Consider the following 20,497-nt stretch of genomic DNA (forward strand, 5'->3'; position numbering starts at 1 on the left):
GAAGCAGTGCTGACTCGGACCTGGGTTTGGCTGAAGGTCAAGAGAAGAATTGGGCGAGTCCAAAGTGGGAAGGACCATACCAGGTACTGTTGGCGCCTACTGCAGTCAAAGTTGCTGAGAGGCCCTGGGTCCATCTGACACTGTAAACTGGTAAAGAATTTTCAACTTGATAAACATTTTGGGACTGATACAAACAAAGGCAGGATCCAAGAGCAACGTAAATACAGATCAACCCCAAAGATGTGCTTAATCATCTGTTGACTATGCATTTATTGACTATGATTGTGATGACCTCTTGTTGTGGTTTTTCCCTAACATGGAAACATACCACATGAGATGCTTTTGCACGCTGTCATTGGGTGAGACATTGGAAGTTCCTGGTATGACCATTGAGTAAAAGCATCCACTGAAGGATCCGCATGTGGTATCTGGCTAATGGGGGGGGGGGGGGGGGGGGGGGGGGGGGGGGGGGGGGGGGGGGGGGGGGGGGGGGGGGGGGGGGGGGGGGGGGGGGGGGGAAAAAAAAAAAAAAAAAAAAAAAAAAAAAAAAAAAAAAAAAAAAAAAAAAAAAAAAAAAAAAAAAAAAAAAAAAAAAAAAAAAAAAAAAAAAAGGGGAGGGCCCTGAACTGAAAATGACTGGTTCCCAGCCTGAAGCGGAGGAATCTTCTGGAGCGCCTGTTCATTTTATTGATAGACGATCCTGAAGGTCTATAGAGCACATCCAGTTTCCTTGCCCAAAAGGGAAGGATGGATTGCAGCGACCATCCGAAATCTTGTTTTCTTGACTGATTTGTTCAAGACACTGAGATCCAAAATTGGTCTCCAGTCCCCTGTTTTCTTTGGAACTAAAAAAAACCTTGAGTAGATTGCGGATCCTTGTGGGTCGGCTGGCACTGGCTGAATTGCTCTTTTGCAAGCAGTTTTGAAATTTCCAAAGCTGCTAGATCCCTTTGAGCGGGGGGAACATCTGGAAGGGATTTTTGACTGATTTGGAAAGCGAAGAAAGGGATAGAATAGCCTTCGAAATGATGGACTGTACCCATTTGTCTTGAGTCAGGGATAGCCAGGCTTCTGGGTACAGTGACAATCTTCCCGACTGCCTCCAAGATGGGCAGTCGGGCAACACCTCAGGGATGCTGAAAGGGCTTGTCAGGAAGGCTTCCCGATTGCCCTGGTTCTGCGGACCCCTGCCCCTAGGGCGCCTACCATTGTTATTCCCACCTCTGCCTCTGGTGGAAACGACTCTGCGCCAGGCAAGTCCCTTGAGATTGTTTACGGAACCACATCTTTCCACCCTTCTGGCCTTTGGGGTAAGGCCTAGAAGGAGTAAAACGGACTCGACGGCAGAAAGGGTCTTGCCATCAGTCTCGCACCTAGTCAAGGTTTCTTTCACTTGAGGACCAAAGAGATGATCCATCAAAGGGAGTGTGAAAGACGCCTTGAAAGGGTCCAATTGCATAGCCGCATCCAGGCTGCCTACAGGCTACACCTGTCCCTGCGCTCCTGCTCCATCAGCCGTAAGAAAGAGGCGCATGGAGGAGTTGGTTATGGAATTAGGGTAGCCAGCTGTGTTCATCTTGTCTTGAAACCCGCAGCTGTAGATCCCTTAACATTTCACTCGCTTTGATCAAGTCCCTTTGAAGACGAGTGAAATGGCACAGGTAATTCAGCTAACGCATGGTAAATGTCGCTGAGGAGAACATCCGCTCCGTACCTATCCATGGACCTAGATTCCTTGTTAGGTGGATGGCCAGCTACTGAAGGATCAGCTAGTTCCTTCTTTGTGGCAGCAGCTACCACCAGACCATCCACAGAAACTCCTTTTGTTAAAATTGTTTGTCTGCTGGAGCTGTATGAACTTAGAGGGTCTCCTGGGAGTGGGGTCCACTGAATCAGGAGCCATCCATGCCTTCTTAGCAACCACCTGCATGAGGGGTCGGGGACACCCAGGAGGTGGAAGGCGAGCCAACGCCTCAAGATACACAGATTCTCCCAAGGGTTGAGGGCTGGCCAATTTCCCTCTGTTTCAGGATCTCCAGAATGTCTGCAAATGAGGCCACAACTCAAAAAAAAATTTTGTGCAGCATGCCATATTTGTAACAAACATCATGCACAAGGGGGATTCAAACCCAAGCAAGGCAGTTTTCCTACACCACCATATCCGTTCCACACTATTTGTATGGATTTCATAGAATTGAATAAATGTGAAGGGAAAAAATACTGTTTAGTAATTATAGATATGTTTTCCAAATGGGTAGAAGCGTTTCCAACTAAAAATCCAGACGCAGCAACCGTGGCAAAAGCCCTAGTAAAAGAAATAATTCCTAGATTTGGCATACCGGAAAGGATTTATAGTGACAATGGGACACATTTTGTTAATCAGACGATTCACCAGCTTGGAAGATTCTTTGGAATCTCCTTGAAGAATCATTGTGCTTACCACCCACAGTCTGCAGGACTGGTGGAAAGGTACAATGGAATTCTAAAAAACAAATTGAGGAAGCTAGTGAGTGAGACACAGAAAAACTGGATTTGCTGTTTGCCTTTGGCACTGATGAGCATGAAAACAGTTCCAAATATAAAGGGTTTGACTCCCTTTGAAATGATATTTGGAAAGGCATATTATGTGCCACAGTGGAAAGCTCTCATGCCTGCAGAACTAGAGGCTGACAGCTCATTAGCTAGCTATATGAGGAAACTGTTAACAAATAAAACGGTTTTGCAGTTGAACTCTTTTTCAGATAAAAGACAGACCAGACCGTTAGAAGCAGTGCTGACTCCGGGGACCTGGGTTTGGCTGAAGGTTACGAAGAGAAAGAATTGGGCGAGTCCAAAGTGGGAAGGACCATACCAGGTACTGTTGGCAACGCCTACTGCAGTCAAAGTTGCTGAGAGGTCGTCCTGGGTCCATCTGACGCACTGTAAACTGGTAAAGAATTTTCAACTTGATAAACATTTTGGGACTGATACACAACAAAGGCAGGATGGCCAAGAGCAAAACGAGTAAAAATACAGATCAACCCCAAAGATGTTGCTTAATCATCTTGTTGACTATGCATTTATTGACTATGATTGTGATGACCTTCCTTTTGTTGTGGTTTTTCCTACATGTAACCACACAAGTGAAAGTGGAGAGACGTGATGAACTGTCTATAGACTGGCATCCAAACTTTAACACATACCTAGCTATGAAGCGTATATATGTAGAGACTATGAACATTTCAAATTGCTGGGTTTGTACTGCTATACCAACAGCATATGGAGGACTGTTAATGTCCGCTGTCCCATTGGGGATAAATGAGACTTGGGAGAATCTACTTTTTGATACAGGATCTGTAAGATCACAAGACAAAATTACATTGTATTTGCCTATTACACAGAAGGGAATTATATGTTTTTATAAGAATGATACACTTCAAGTTGGTTGGAGTAACTGTAACATAACTATATCTTATAAATGCTATATTAAAGTTAAAGCTAGAGGCACTGTTTGTAATACGAATTATGATTCATATTTGAGTTTAATGAAAACAACATTAAGCGGTGTGCAGAGAAATCCTGTTTTGCATAAACAACTGTCTATTATAGACAAGAAAATGTTTCATTCAGAATTAACCCACATCAGTACAAAAGTAGAAAACTGTTATTTTGTTTGTGGGAAAAAGGCATACAAATGGCTACCTGAGAATTGGTCCGGCAGTTGTTTTTTGGGTTATCTGGTTCCGGCCATAAGACATACTGCAGAATTACCTCTAGGTAAGATACAAAATGTGAGAGATGTAGCCCGGAAACCTGAAGGTCCAATCGGAAAACCTGTAAATCCAGTGGGACAGTCCTGGGGCCGCTCTTGTTTGGCATCTACTTCTCTGAAGTACAGGTCAACACTAAGGGACTCTGGCTAACAAAGTTTGCAGATGACTGCAAACTGGGAGCCATTATTGAATCCCCAAATGATGTGGATACTCTACAAAAGGGCCTTACAGAAACAGATGCTTGGTGCCAGAGCCATGGGTTCAAGCTCAATGCCAAGAAATGTATTGTTATCTCCTTTGGGAAAAAACATGTATCCATGAATTACCATATAGGTGGCAGTACACTAAACACAGAAAGTGTGATAAGAGACTTAGGGACACCCGGTGGACAGTGGTCTCACCTTCGATAACCACATACAACAGTCAGGAAATCCTTCTATGTGGCACACCTCATCACGAAGGGCTTTTCATCCAGAAAAAAGGAGGTCATTGTCCCACTGTACTCATCCCTCATTAGACCCATTATAGAATACAATGCCCCATTTGGTATGTACCTCTCAAGACATCTGCAACAACTGGAAAGGCCTCAGAAATACCTCACTAAAAGAATCACAGGCCTAAAGCAGATGCCCTACACTGACCACCTTAAAAACTCCAGCTATACTCTGTCATATCGTCTACTCAGAGGCGATCTCTGCTTAACATACAAGGCCATGTCAAACCCAGAGCTGTTGGACATGCTACACTTAAAGAAATCCTAATCCCTCAGAGCTACACGCTCCAGGGATCTAAACCTTCTCATCACAATAAACAAAACATGCTGGAGGGATAAGTTCCTGACCCAGAGACTCCCCAGACTCTGGAATAGATTGCCCATACATGTCAAGCAGAGTGCCTCTTTGGTCATCTTCAAGAGGAACCTTGACGATTGGATGGGAGAAAGGAAATTCACCCCAGGGATCATGTCAGTCGCCCTGCTAGACAGGGGTCCAGGAAAGTAAATAATGAGGGAAGAAATAGCCGGGGAATTGTTATGGCTAGGCTTGTATAGGCCCTAGGGCTGATAGCCTAGTACCAACCTGTGAACCTATGAACCTGGTTGGAAAGACCATCATTCCATAAAAAACAAAAAAAAATTGACTCATATGGACTTGAGTGACAGTGTAATATCCTGGGCTGGAATACTTCCAGCATATGGAGCAGTCAAATCGATCTGGGAGTTGAGAAAGCTGTCGAAACTTCTCGAAGTAATGAGTAATGCAACTTTTTCTGCTCTCGAACTAGTGACTGATGAACTGAATGCAATGAGAACTGTTGTGCTACAAAATCGAATGGCTCTTGACTTCACCCTAGCGGCGAGCGGTGGTACGTGCGCTCTTATCAAAGAAGAATGCTGTGCGTTTATACCAGACAATAGACATGAAATTAATGACCACCTAGAGGTAATACAGCAGGTATCGGCCATGACTGAACCAGGCCCAAACCCACTGATGAACTTTTTCCAGAGTATGTTTGGTGGGTGGGGTTCTATCCTAATGAACATCTTGATTGCTATTTGTGTTGGTCTGCTCCTATTAGGAGCATGTGTCTGTTGTGGGATTCCCTGCATGAAAAGATTGATCAAAGATTTTATTGATGTATCTGTAACTGAAACTTTGTACCAATATATTGAGTTAGAAAAATTAATTTCAGATGAAATTCTTTTCAAAGTATAAACTAAAATGACTTGCCTGGTTGAAAGTCCTTAAAGGAGAAGGCCAGGGGACGAAATGACATTGTTTATATTTCAGAATAGAATAAAAGTATTAAAAGGGAGGAAAATGTTAGAAAAATATGTATTTGAACATATATAAAGTGCTAGTTTAAAAGCAAATAGTATATAATGCATTTTATTCTATTAACAATATGGCAATAAGAATGATTTTACATGTAATTGCTTGAAGCTTTGGAACTGCAGTGTATTTGAACTCTGACCCTGGCAGTAGCCAGCTCAGCAAGCTTATGTTTTTCACTAATGATTATCTGCTGGGTCAGTAAATTAAATGTATAAAGCATTGAAAATCTTCCTCTCCTTCCTCTGGGACAATTGGCCTTGTGAATGTTACCAAGATAAGACACAGCTGCTGAGAAAATGTTGCAAGAAGAACAAAGAAGTATATTACAAGACTGAACCAACTATTGTATTCAAGCAGGCCTGAAACCTTGAAGGAGTAACATTTACAGAAAGACATTATAACTGACCAGGTGCTTTGCAAGGCTGTATTATTCCCAAGGGAAAGCTTTTTTAAAAAACATAACATCAGCAATCCTTATGAATAGAATACTGTTAGTAAAAGTGATGTAGATGCCCTGTGACTAACCACGTCAGTAAGGTGGGCAAAACCTGAATGAAAATACTATAAAATATTCTGTACTTCCTGCATCATGTCAGACAAAACTCTGTACTTGTATGGTTTTTTGCCTCCTGGTGTACACTAGTAAACTTTTGCATCTGAGCCTCCTGTGTTGTTATCTTTGTTTTTATTTAACAGAACTGTATTTAAAAGGCATCAGGAAAGAAAAACAAGGAAGGAATAAGAGCCCTCTAACTTAAACGGGCTATTTAACTGTAAAAAGGAAGCCGGGAAAGGGACAACAATGCCAAAATGAAAGACAACGGCCAATGGCAAAAAACATAGCCACAAAGTAGAAAAAGACTTGCACACTAAGTAATGACAATATAAGGTTAAATAACAGACAAAAAAGTCACTTTTCTAAAAGTTGAACAAGAAATAGAGCTAGCAGACGAGCACCCGATCTTGTTTAGCGGTAAACGAGATCTGGGGAAGGTTCTAGTGCATGCTGGGATAGGGTTTAGCCACGAGCTGGCAGAAGATTTTGAGCTTGAACATAAAGTCAGAGACAAATCTGAGGATCAAATCCAAACCCAACCTAGTAAGAATGAAGGCGAGATAGAACATCATCACATCAAATATTCGCTCTCGTCTGAATAATTTGGAAAGAAAACTGGTAAACTGATGGACTGGTTAATATTAGATTCTGAAACCATCTTTGGCAAAAAGGATGCATTAGTTTGTAAGGTAACTATCTTTATGAAAAATTAGGTATGGTGGTTTCACAGATGAGGCTTGAATTTTGGAAACTCATCTGGCTGAAGTAATGGCCACCAAAACAGTTTTCCAAGAAAGAAATTTAAGATCACAGTCATGTGCATATTAAAAGGGTGGATGGACCAAAGCTTGCAGTACCAGAGTTAGATCTCATGGAGGAGCAGGATCTTTAAATGGTGGTCTTAACAGAAGTGTGTCTCGTAAAAAGGTTTTACAAAGTTTATGAGAAGCGAGTGAGGAACCATCAAATCCAATATGGAAATTAGAAATTGCTGCCAACTGAACTTTAATTGTTGAAGAACTGGCTCCTTGATTAAGATGTAGCATCAATAAATCAAGAATACTATGAATTGAGGCATGAAAGGGTTCCACATGATTTTGAAGTGCCCAGTGTACAAATCTTTTCCATTTACTAGCATAAAGTTTCCTTGTAGATGTTTATGGGAAAAAAATAAAATGTGGCAGACAGGTGACGAGAGCATAGCTTTATGCGTTGCTATAAGAAAAAGTGGTTGGAAGAGATCACCCACTGCCAAACTCTGAACCCTTCTCGACACAGTAGTAAGATCTGGTTCCTCCTTGTTTGTTGATGTACCAAACCAGTGAGATGTTGTCTATTTGAATCACAAGCGTTCCTGAAGGGAGAGCATTCTGAAAGGACTGCAATGCTAAAAGCACTGGTCTCAATTCTAGGACACTGATATGCAAATTGGCCTCTTCCGGGGACCATGTGCCTTGGACTGTCTTTCCCAGGTATTGACCCCCCCCCCTCAGCTGGGAAGCATCCATGGTCAGAATGGCCTTGGGCTGAGGGAGAATAAATACATGGCCTTGTAGAACCCCTTCTGACTGAATCCACCACATTAGATCCCTCTTGCATACACTGGTGATTCATACTGGAGCAGATAAAGGAAGATGAGGTATTGACTACTGGGAGGCACTCATCCACTAAAGAACTCTCATATGAAATCTGGCTAAGGGTAGTAATGTTATTGCTGCCACCACTGACTCCAAAGCCTGAAGGACAAAGCGGGCTGAAATTTTGGTAAAGCAAACTATCTTTTTCACTTGTGATCTCATTATCTTAACTCTGGAGATGGGAAGTGAGGCTATAGTTGATTTTGTATCTAGCAGTGCTCCTATGAACTTTAGACTTTCACTTGGTTCTAGATGAGACTTTTCATAGCTTATGGTTATTCCTAGTAGAGCACATGTCTCGATCATTTTTTTCTCTTGCCAAAATAAGCTGATGCCTGGTCAGGGTGGGGATGAGACCGTCACCTAAATATGGAAACACCAAGAATACCTGCACTCTCAAGTGAGCTGCTCCTAAAGATCTATTGAGCACATTGAATTGTCCTTTTCCAAAATAGAAAGAATGGACTGAATTGTGACCATCTGGAACTTGGTTTTTCAAACAGATTTGTTTATGATGCTGAGATCCAGAATTGGCCTCCAGTCCCCTGTTTTGTCACTAAAAAGAACCTTGAGTAAGTTCTAGATTCTATCTGGTCTGGGGGTATCTTTTTGATGACTCTTTTTCTAGCAGCTTACGAATTTGAATTGCTGCTTGTTCCCTCTGACTGGGTGGAACATTGCAGACTTTTCTTGAATTGGGAAGATAAAGGGAAAATTAATTATATAACCTCTGAAAAAGATCCTCTGCAGCCAAGTATCTGTTATTTCTGGCCAAGTTCGCTGGTGCAAGGACAATCAATCCCCAATTGCCTCTAGAGGGGGACAATCAGGCCTTTCAGGAGCGCTGAAAGGGTTTACCAAAGAAAGAATCTCTGAACCCTTGGTTCTGCAGGACACCTCTGCCATGAGGGTGGTGTCTACCATTTGAGTCCCCCCCTCTGCGGGGAACCTCTTCCATGTGTGCCCTGGAAAGATCCTTGGGATTTTTTGAACCACATTTTACCCCTGCCTGGATGATTCCCTGAAAAAGATCTCTGAGGGGTGGAAAAAAGTATGCCCACAGCAGTTAGTCTTTCCATCCTTCTCACACCTGGACAATGTAGCTTTACCCTTGGGGCCAGAAAGAGATGTGCCGTGAAAAGGAGCATTGATGAATGAATACTTAAAGGGCTCCACAAAATCACATAAGCACATCTAGGTGCCTCTTCTAATGGGAATGCCTGAGCCCACTGCCCTAGAGGGTCCTTCTGTTACTGTAGAAATCAGCCTCCTGGAGGAGTTGGATATTGACTGTAGGCTGGTCAACTGAGAGGTGACCGATGTTTTCACCTCTTCAGAAATGGATCCTAAGAGGGCATCTAATAGATCCTTAATCAGGTCCCGCTGTAGTCTTTTAAAATGTGCCAAATAGTTCAATGACCTACAGGTGAAGGTCACTGAAGCATAGACACACTTCCTGAATCTCTCCATTTTCTGGGACTCCTTGCTGGGGGTGGGGGTGAACAGAGGGACCTTCTTCAGCAAGTTCCTTCTTAGTGGCTGCCACCATGACAATGGTATCAAGTGGCAAACCCTTGGACCAAAACTGTGTATCCTCTAGAGCTGTCATGATTTTCTTCAGCTTCTTGGGATTTAGCTCAATGGTGTTTGGATCCTGTCATGCCCACTGTGAGATCAAGTTAATGATCTCATCAACTGGCAGGGTCACTTAGGAGGTAGATGGGCTAGTAACGAATGCCTCCAGGAGTAAGGATTCCTCCGGCAAAAGGTTGCTGGGTTTCCAGCCACCTCTCTGTTTTTGGATCTCCAGGATGTCTCTGAATGAGACATCAGGGGGTGACCATAGGGACCCTTTGCCCTCATCAAAATCTGTATTGTTGGTTACAGATTCAGGGGAATCTAAATGCTTCCTCTTACAATGTTCTCTTCTTAGGGATCTCCTCACCAGAGTACTCTGCAGAGGTGTCAGAAGAAGTGGGAATACTCTGATGGGAAGCGTGGAGTTTCAGTACCATCTGTCCCTGTGGAGAAGATAGTTGAGATTGCAGATGTATAGATGGTAGAGATGTAGACAGAGGATTCGAGGGGATAGGTGTCGTCTGAGTCAGGGATGCAGATAGGTCTCTCTACAAGCCCACAAAGGCAGACTGTCTGGTGGGGAATAGGACCCTAACTCTGAGACAGCAAGTCTCTGAACCACAGTCCCTTCCTGCCCCAAGGACAGTCCACCCAAGGCTGAAGTCATAGCTGAACTGACCATTGCAGAGGCTCCAGGGTGTAGAGATGGCTCTGAAACCATCAGAGTTGTGTGAAGCACCTTGGACCCAACAGGGTAGAATCAGCTCCAAGAACTCTCTGGATCAGACTGAACTGAAGAGCTCAGAGCAAGCCTCAGATCCAAGGACATAAGGATTCTTAGATCTGAAGCTGACTAGTCCAGATGACTTGGATCCAAGGGCTTTGAGACCATGAAAGAAGTCACAGGAGGACCTGACAAAAGTGGAGTATTGGAGGTACAGATCTCCTGACCCAAAGAGGTAGGAGCAAGAAGGATCACTGACTGGCTCTGTACCAAGGGAATTTTCCTCACTAACCTCTCCACATCACCTTCTTAAGGCTTCTGGAAGAGTGAGTGGACATCTCTGAAGGAGATCTTGGCCTCTTTAAGAAGGAGGAAGAAACTCTGGAGAAAAATTTATCCACTGAAGGGGAGTACTTTGTTCTGGGTAAAACTACCACATCATCAGGTCTCTGTGTCGGATCCGAGGTGGTCTGATCCGAAGTGTGTCTACTTTTTAAGCTTTTTGGATCCAAAGAGACAGTCAGAGCCAAGGATCGTTTCTTTATAAGTCTCGGATACAAGGATGAAGTCAGATCTGTATCCAAGGGAACAGATGGATCTGGAAAAGAACTTAAGGACTTCTCTGAAGAACTCTTTTTAAGCGCAACCTGGATAACTGGATGGAGAACAGAAAATACATCCCTGGGATTCCACCTATGTCCCTGCTGGACAGTGGCATAGGGTGCTGACTTGCTGGAACATTGGCTAAATTCTTGGCTAGGCTTGTAAGGGCCTCAGGGCCAATAACCTAGTAACTTCCTATGATCCTATGATTTAGAAGAAGCAGTGGAAGTGCTTGGAGAAGTGGAAGATATTTTCCTTGATTTTTCTTTAGAAGCTCCAGACAAAGACTCACTACAGGACAATGGAAATAAACCCTTATTAATTTGTTCTTGCATTCAGCCAGAGCCCTTTCGTTGTACACATGACAAATTGAATAATTTTCTTGGAGATGAAGAGGTCCAAGACAGTATATGAAAAGCATATGAGAAACAGAAAAGAGTATTTTCTGACATCTTCCACACTTTTTAAATCCGGCCAGGCTTTTTTCTTTTTTCTGTCACCTTAACAAGCAACTCTAACTACAAGAATAATAACAATCACAGTAATACACTCCAAAAACAAAAAAATATAACCTTAAGAATAAACTTTTAAGATTCTAAATATATCAGAAAAACTGTATTTTTTTTTTTTTAATAAGCGAAAAGGGGCAAGAGAAAAGCTACCTACAAAGGTAGTGAAGAGCTACAACGAACACAAAAGAGGGAAAGGGAGAAAAATACTACCTATACTATTACACAGAGTACACTCGTACAAGAAAAGACAATCGGAAACAGTAGAACAAGAAATACAACAGTAATATGAAGGAAAAAACACTTGTCTAAACTGAAAGCTCAAGAGACTAACAACCACGTCTTTTGCTGAAGGCAGCAAACAAGATCTGAGATAATTGAGGATGGTGCATTCTGAGTAAGGGAGAAACCCGAGTTCTAAGTTGCCACAAACTTTTGCAACGGCAGAGTCAGGCCCAACAGTTTGGATCTGAACCTATCAGTTAAGAACAGAATAAAAACTGACATCATCAGATCTTTAGATTATTATGAATGGCATGAGATCATTTTCATACTTTCCAACTGACAGAGTTGGGAAGACAGTGTGTGTGTGTGTGTGTGTGTGTGTGTGTGTGTGTGTGTGTGTGTGTGGGGGGGGTAATGAAAGACTTGGCAACATTTGTCTGTTATCATTTTATAACAAAGTGGACAAGTCTGTACAGGTTTTTGACTCTCTTGTGGTTATTCAAATTAAATTTGCTGTAAATAGTTATGAGGTGCATTTGCTACATTGCCAAAACTGTATGGGTTTCAACAAGTTATGTTTAACTATTGCAAAATCAAAATATGGGAAAGGCAGTATAGGTAATCTGAATGAAAGGAAGGTATTTTTTTCAAGTGGAAAAGTAGAACAAGAATTTCTTCCTGGATCCCGGGGTGAATTTTTACAATATGGAATGCTACTAGGTTAGCTAATACATTTTTTACTTAAATTACAAAAATCTTGGGTAGTGACACTACAAGAAACATGCCTGGAAGAACAGGAACCTGACTGATACATTACAAAGGGTTACAGTTAATGAAGAGTATCAGCTCTCATTTACTAAGGCTGGGAAAAAGCGTAGCAACCTACTGATTTCAAGAAATTATCCGTTTCAACTGGAGAATGTTTTGTTGGATGGAAGTGGATATTATGTGGTAGTTAAGGTGATATAGGAACTATGGCACAATCTACAGTCTAGGTTTACTTCTGAAGATAATACAGGTACAATTTGACAGAATGCAGACAGCAGTGATAGCAATTTAAGAGAACACTCCTTCATGTATGACAGACAAGCAAGTGCTCTACAAGACGGAGGAGGGCCTACAGTCCATCCCATGTCATTGCTGAAAAAACAGACTTCCCATGTTATCTGTTGAAACAAGAGATGCTGATTATTTGGTAGAAGGAATTAAGATAAAGTTAAATAAAGTAGACCAAGATAATCACAGCTTGGCTAAGGAATGGGATCAGTTTAAGTTTTGGCATAAAAAGGAAATTAGTGTGCTTCCTGGAGTATGTCAGAAATAAAGTAGAATTTCTAAGTAAAGGAGGAAAAACTAGTAACAACACAGCATATAGGTTCAAAGGTGTGTACTAGGCTAATGGCCCATATAAGCCTAGCCAAAAAAAATGCCCAGGCATATGGTCTTATGCAGGAGATGATACTAGTAAAACGGGGAAACTGTTGGGTAAAACCACTATGTGAAATAGGGAATGCCTTCTGTGATGCACAATGGGTACACAATGCAATTTAGATATTTCTATAATTTTTCAGAATATCAGAAATAACTGTCATTTAGCCTGAGGTAGTAAAAGGGACGAGAATTGTAGCAGAGCAGAAGAAAGGCGATAGGACATACTACACTAGGGATCCAATGATGACAGCAGAATATTTTCCTAAGTATTGTGTGTTATGTAGTGCTTAAACATGATAGGATGCTAAACAATGTGAGACAACCACCATTTTAAGATTGGAGGAATTGCCCCAATTAGAAGCACTTGAAGCAGAAGTTATGAAGGCATGTATTACTCAGGAGGAATTAATCCAGCTTTTAAATGACAATCAAAGGGGAAGACTGTATGTAATGATGGGTTGCTGACTGGTTGATAAGCAGAGAGAGTGTACTGTCCAGATTAATACAACGTTTCAATGCAGTGTTAGAAATTAATTATGATCCTGCTTCATGGAAAGAGGTAGTGGTACTGGTAACACCAACAGAAGGGAGAGTTTTTAATGTTGCCATCATCCTATAGCCCATTTCAGTTCTAAATCATGACTTTAAATTGTTTATAGCAATACTAAATTATACCTCAGTTAATAAATACAGATCAGTGTGGGTCTGAGAGAGAGAGAGAGAGAGGCAAACATCTGATACAGATATACTGACAAAGATAACATACCAGCACAAGATGATGTTACTGATACCAAGTTTGGATGTAAAGGAAGCTTTTGATAGAATCATTTTTTAAACACTAATGTTTAAGACATTGGCCTTGACAAGCAAGATCATTGATTTGGTACAAGTCACTTGCATAGTGTCTAGAGCTCCAATCGATATTCATGAAGGAATGTACTGGCCCTTCTTGTTGTCAAGGTGAACAGTGAAAAAGTGCGTATTTTCTCAAGTTTGTTTGCTTTGTATTTAAAGACTCTGGCAACTAGGATAAAAATAAGGACTAAGGGAATACACTGCAGATAATGAATAAATAAAGATTTCATAGTTTTTGAGGATATTTTGCTTTATATGTTTAACCTGGATAAGGATCCTAACATGACGTCGAAGATGCTTGAAAATACTGTCAAAATGTCTAGTTATAAGATTAATACAGCTAATACAACAGTGACGGGATAAATTACAATTCTTCACTGACAGTGAAGCAGACTAAGCCATACTTACAGCAAGTAAAAGGTGAAACAGACACCCACAATTTTGGCAGGATTAACTAACACTTTCAAACAATCTACTCTTAAAATGCCTGGAGATTTAAGGAAAGGTTAAGAGAATATTTTTTGTAAGCAGAAAATGTTTAGGATGGAAATGGATCAGAGAGTTAAGAAAATGCATGTTTTATTCTACCAGTCTCCAAGCTCTTCCAGATGAAATTCTGGAAGAGAATTTTAAAACTGAGCAGAAATATGATGAGGGACTTTGTGTGGGGCAGTTGCAAACCTAGAGTATTATGGGACAAAACAATGCTTTTAAAGTAGATAGGTGGTTTACATGTCCCAGGCCCAGAGATACATTTTGTTGCAGCTCAATTACACTGTAGTCGATTACTATATTGAAATATAATGCTAAGTGGAAAAAATGTTGCTTAATATAGCAACAGCAAATTCACATCATTTTGATATGTATACTTTTTGGTTGCAATATAAATAGAGACTGACAGTCTGTGATGCTGGTGCTCACAGTATTAGCAAATCCTGGTGCTCACAGTATTAGCAAATCAGAAGACTCAGTTCATGGCTAACATCTGTGTTACCTACATGGCTAACATCTTTTGTTACCTACAGGACGCATTACATTTGGTCTCCTGGAAGAGCAGGATTTGTGTAACTGGAAGACCAGGAAGAATAAATTGTTTTATTTTGGGATCAAATGAGGGTAGATGACACCTGGAGTCCATGTAAACAAGATAAAGAAAAGTATGGGCTCCCAATTTATTAGTGGTCTGAATATGAAGGGCTTTTCGGTAAGCAAGGACTATGGGACTGATGAAGTAATTGCAATGGACCCAACACAAAACAGATTTAATACTGGAAGCCAGAAGTGCCAGCGCAATGATAAAAAGTTTTTTAAGAAGGGTAGGTAAAGCTTTAAATGGATTAACATTTGAGGTGATGGAAAAGATTAGGACAGAATAGAATGGCCACATGGAAATGGAGATGGAAGAGCTAATGTGGAAATGGATTTTGCATGTTACCAAGAAATGTTACATTATGGATGTTTATCTTTTTTTTTTTTTGCATGAAAATATCTTCACAGGTTAAGGAAGATGTTCCCAAACAAAAATTTATGCTGCTGGAGATGTAAAGAAAGGGGAATTAGGGGCATATGAACATATTTTTAGTCATGTGTAAGCTTGTCTATTTTCAAGAAAGACTTGAAAGAAATACTTTCTGGAGCTTTAAGATGGGAAGTACAATTAACTAAAATGCTTGTGCTTTTGGGATATGAGAATAAAGTTATATTGTTTTAAAGAGGCAGCATTGGCATTTTCAAAGATCCTGTTAGCATAGGGTAGACATCAAGGGCTATACCAAAACTTGGAGATGTTTTTTTTTAACTGATTAGTTGGAAAATCGGAAAAGCCAATTGGAAAACAATTTTGGGGAAAAAAACATGAACAAATGGTTACCATGGAAATTATACAAAGGCTACATGAAGCTGTAAAATAAAGATACTGTTAAGTCAGTTGACTGGACTGGAATTGACAGTTTAATTATGAGTACTTCAAAGGGGAGTGTAAATTACTCTCCAATTCTAATTATGGAAAGATTGTTATGAGAGTCAATTTTGAGTGAATGACAATATGTGTATGCAACCAAACATATTGATGCCAGACATCTTATCAAAATTAGTATAAAATCATTAGTTATATGTTGATGCTTAAACTGATAGTTAGTATTGGTTCTTACGAATTAGTGAGAATCATTTCCACAGCAGCACAAACAAAATAAATCTAAAGTCCAAAAAAAGTTGTCAGGCTCCAGATGAACAGCAGCAAATTTATTGTAGAACAGTAAAAGAAACAGATAACTCAAGTTCGTGCTTTCGCCTCTCTCCTATTAACTCTGAGACTTCTTCAGACTGATTTTTTTTACACAAAAACTCAAGTACACTATATTTTTAGACTTACAACTGAATAACCCTGGAATCTTAATTATTGTTCCTCCTATCTCTACTTCATCAGTGTCTGTGTGAATATATTTACACATATTACAATTCAGACACTTATAAATTCCACAGTTTTGTTTCTTATCTTTGGGCTTAAATTTGCCTTGAAAATAATTTTTGTAATTTTTAGCTCTTTTCTGGGTAAACTTTGGCTGATCCCCTAGCTTCTGAAGCAATTCACTATTAGCTCTAAATATACCCCATTTCCTATTAATTACTTTCTTAATAGCTTGAGAGTCTACACTGTTTTGAATAGCCATAGATGTTCCATATGTAAATGGAAGTATCTCATCTAAGATAGGTCCTTTAGCTCTTCCTTCAAATTTTTCTTCTAATATTTTATTTACCTCTATTTCTGGGTACCCCCTTTTTATGATTTTATCACAAAACACAATTGCTTCTTCCACAAAATCTACTACTTTTTTCGTTAAACCTACTTATTCTAGACAACTGTCCTTTGACTATGTTCAGTTGTAAGTCTAAAAAAATAGTGTACTTGAGTTTTTGTGCAGAATGTAAATCCTATGTAGGAAGAACTACTTGTGAGTTATATAGAAGGATATATAGCATGCTGTTCAAACTGGGGATGAAAAGAATGCATGGAGTAAACACTACAAGATGAATGAATGTAAAGTTGAATTTAAATTTATAGTTTTGGAAGAACTTTCTAATAGCCTTAATATATATATTGTGGAAGACTGGCTAGAATATTGTTGGCAAGTCAAGCTTAATGCCTGCTTTCCACCAGGTCTCAATAACAGACAGGAATTTGTAATGTATTTGAAAAGGAAAAAGCTTAAACATTAAGTAACAGATGTGTTTATATATGAAAAGTTTATATGTTTTTAATAAAAAAAAACTTTTTAAATTTTAAAATAGTCATGTGACATGTTTGATCATGTGATTTTTTTTTTTTTAGTATATAAAGTGTTGGGTGTGCCCAGAAAAAAATCAGTCTGAAGAAGTTTCAGCATTAATAGGAGTGAGATGAAAGCGCTAACAGGGATTATCTGTTTGCTTTACTGTTCTACAATAAATTTGCTATTGTTCATCTGGAGCCTGACAACTTTTTTTTGGAATTAGTGAGAATGTCAGAGATATTGCACTATAGAAGAGTAGCATTCAACAGCAATAACACTGTTTGAATTGCTGCATTGTTACGACTAGTTAAAAAGAAATACACTATAATAACCTTCTCTTGCTGAATACAATACAGATTTTTTTTAAAGGAATTCAAGTAAAAAGCCATGTTTTCAATCACTACAGACTCCTTTGGAAAATTCAAAAGTTAATTATTAACATTACAATTAATTTCACTGTTTTCAATGACATATTCTTCTACCAAGTACACAACAGCAATGGGGTGGTGAATCTTGCATGTAAATTTCATATATATATATATATATATATATATATATATATATGCATATATATGTATATATATATATATATATGCACAAATTGGCAGCTGTAAACACTATAGTCAAGTTTAGCACTTACCTGATAAGGTCTCCAGTTCCTTCCCTTTGTAACGAAGAGTGTTGGATCCATATCTGGCCTAAGGCCAAAGCTTTCGGCATCTGGTGTGGAATTACCTGTTATGAACTGTAACTTTCAGCATTAAAATGCCTACATCTTTGAATCGAACAGGTATGCACCAGCACACAAAAATTGGGAAAAATGAGACACACTTGTAGAAAAGACTTACAGGCATAATAATTATTTGCATTCATCCTTCAAATGAGAACTTCAGTACAAGGCTCCAAAGAGTACTCTCAGGTTAGCATCAAAGACTTTTTATTTTTCCCTTTCATTTCTGAAGAGACTAATATAATAAAGACTTATTTCTGATTGACTAGATACTCCACAAAGGTTAAACACCCAAAATCTGAAGACACACCTGCAGTCTGCAGGGATAGTCTCTAACTCCATGTGACCCTGAAACAGATAAAGCTGGTATTGCAGACGAATGAACAAATGGGTGAGGCCATGCATACAATGACTTTCTGGCAACAGTGACAGCTGGGAACTGTACATGCAAACCCCATACTGGATCTTCTTCTGTAATCACTAAATCACTAACCTCCAGCATTCGTGATCTGCGAATAGTTATATGTGTAACTTGAGGTGAAACTGAAGTGGTTTCTACCAATCCCAAGCTTTCTTTTTCCTTCGTCACCATATTTCTAAAAAGAAGTACTCTCTGAAAACAGAAAAATGATACAAAATCTGGATTATTAATTACATGATGAAAAACACAATGAAGCAGCTATTTTGTAAGAATAACATATTATTCTTACAATCTTTTCTACTGCCCATCACAAGCTAGAGTTAAAATATAGTAATATGCACATTTTGAAATCTTACAGCATCCTATACTAAACACATGCATCAGCAAACAAAATAAATAGATCTGCATTTACAGGCTCATAGGAGGTTACTAGGCTAATGGCCTTAGGGCCTTTACAAGCTTGGCCATGTAATACCCTTGTTCCCTAGCTGACCATGGTTTGATGATCGTTGCTAATAGAGACGGTCAATGTTTAACACTGACTGCCCCTTGTCTATGAGGGACATAGGTGCCACCTCCAGGGTGAATTTACAGTCTCTCATCCAATTGTCAATGTTGCTCTTAAATAGGGTCATTGAGGAGCTCTGCTTCACATGAAGTGGGAGTTTATTCCAGAGGAGCAGTAATCGCTGGGAGACGTATCTGTCTCTCCACCATGTTCTGTTTATGTCACAGGTTAGGTTGAGATCCCTGGAGCGAGCGACTCTTGTCCCATTTGATTTGTGGACATGCAGCATTTTCATTAGGGCAGGGTCAGAGATCGCTCTGTAGGCCAGGCACAGGTTGCCTCTCAGCAAGCTGTAGAATACAGAGTACAGAGGACAGGGCCTTCAGTCCTTCTGTGCAGGTCATGTTTTAGAAGCCCTGAATTTTCTTGGTTAGAAATCTCTGTGGTCTCCAGTTGTTGCAGGTGTCTGGTGAGGTACATGAAAAAGGAAGTACTGTACTCAATTAATGATCTGATGATTGTTGAGTATAGAGGAGTTGCAACATCCATGGTCTTGGATGCAATGCCCTTTAGATTGCTATCAACCTGTGCTCCCAAGTCTCTCACCACTGTGTTTGAGCTTGGGGGGAGGGGGTCCTATCCTTAATGTAAGTTGCAGGGGCTACTTCTTTGCCAAAGGGGATAATAGCACACTTTTTTGCATTTAGTTTTAGTCCGTGGCTCTGGCACCGACCATTCGTCTGTGTTAGCCCCTTTTGTAATATGTTAGTATTGTTGAGAGATTCAATAATTGCACCTAGTTTGCAGTCATCTGCAAACTTTGTAAGTCAAAGGCCATCTACTTTCACCTGGATGTCTCAGAAGTAAATTCCAAATAGTACAGGGCGCAGCACAGATCCCTGTGGTACACCACTGGAAACTGGTTTACTGGTAGGTGGAATACCCAACTTTGACAGTATGTGTTTTGTCTGTGATCCAGTTTGCTACTCATCTAGTGATGTATGGGTTAATCCCCAGACTGGAGAGTTTCTCTATGATACCTGAGTGGGGATTGCATAGGAAACCTTGACTAAGTCAAGATAGGTGGTATGCAGTGCTTTGTCACCAAACCCCTTGATGAGGGCATTCTTGAAGAAATCCACCAGGTTTAATAAGCAAGTCCTGCACTTAATGAAGCCAAACTGGGTTAGTTTGTGAGTTTGGAGTTTGCCTATCTTCTTGTTGAGAAGGTCCATGATGATTCTTTCCATGGCCTTGTACATAAGGCTGGTTAGCTTATGGGTTTATAGTTCCCAGGGTCAGATGATGGACCCCCTTTGTGCAGGGGGATTACTGTTGCTGTTCTCCACTCTGCTGGAACAAAGCCAGTGCCAAGTGGTTCCACTAGGTCTTATTTTAGATTGCTTAGTAAGTAACCTGGGATGCTATCTGGTCATATGGAGTGTCTATTTTTGGCTTTGGAGAGGGCGGATATCACCTGCTCTTTGGAGATGCTAGGTAGTGTACTGGTTATAGGGATGCTTTGCGGTATGTCTGGTGGGGACAGGGAGGTGAAATTTATGTCAAATCTGACCACCAGCAGGCTGGCAATTTCTTCAGGTTTAGGGTGAGTGGTACCATCCACAATCAGTTCTACACATAGCTGGGCATTCCCTTTAAGATGTTGGACATAGCTAAAGAAAGACTTATGATCGTCTTTAGTTAGAGATGCTAATTTAGCCTTGTAATTAGCTTTAGAGGACTTTACTCATCTGCAACCCACGATGAATCCATCTATGAACCTATGAACCTGATCTTGTTCTATTTATGTCATAGGTTAGGTTGAGATCCCTGGAGCGAGCGACTCTTGTCCCATTTGATTTGT

General features: G+C 40.2%; 1 protein-coding gene across 2 annotated transcripts in view; it reads right to left on the reverse strand.

Moving 5' to 3' along the window:
• Nucleotides 1-20,497, reverse strand: part of UBE3B (ubiquitin protein ligase E3B) — a 2,006,489-nt gene that overhangs the window by 778,083 nt on the left and 1,207,909 nt on the right. For both annotated transcript variants that reach the window (XM_044068510.1, XM_044068511.1), the window contains exon 19: nucleotides 18,198-18,317. In XM_044068510.1, the coding sequence (XP_043924445.1) occupies nucleotides 18,198-18,317 (120 nt within the window). The remainder of the gene's footprint in view (nucleotides 1-18,197; nucleotides 18,318-20,497) is intronic.

This window comes from Protopterus annectens, chromosome 4.part0, assembly GCF_019279795.1.
Source record: "Protopterus annectens isolate FY-2018-M chromosome 4.part0, PAN1.0, whole genome shotgun sequence".
NCBI lineage: Eukaryota > Metazoa > Chordata > Ceratodontiformes > Protopteridae > Protopterus > Protopterus annectens.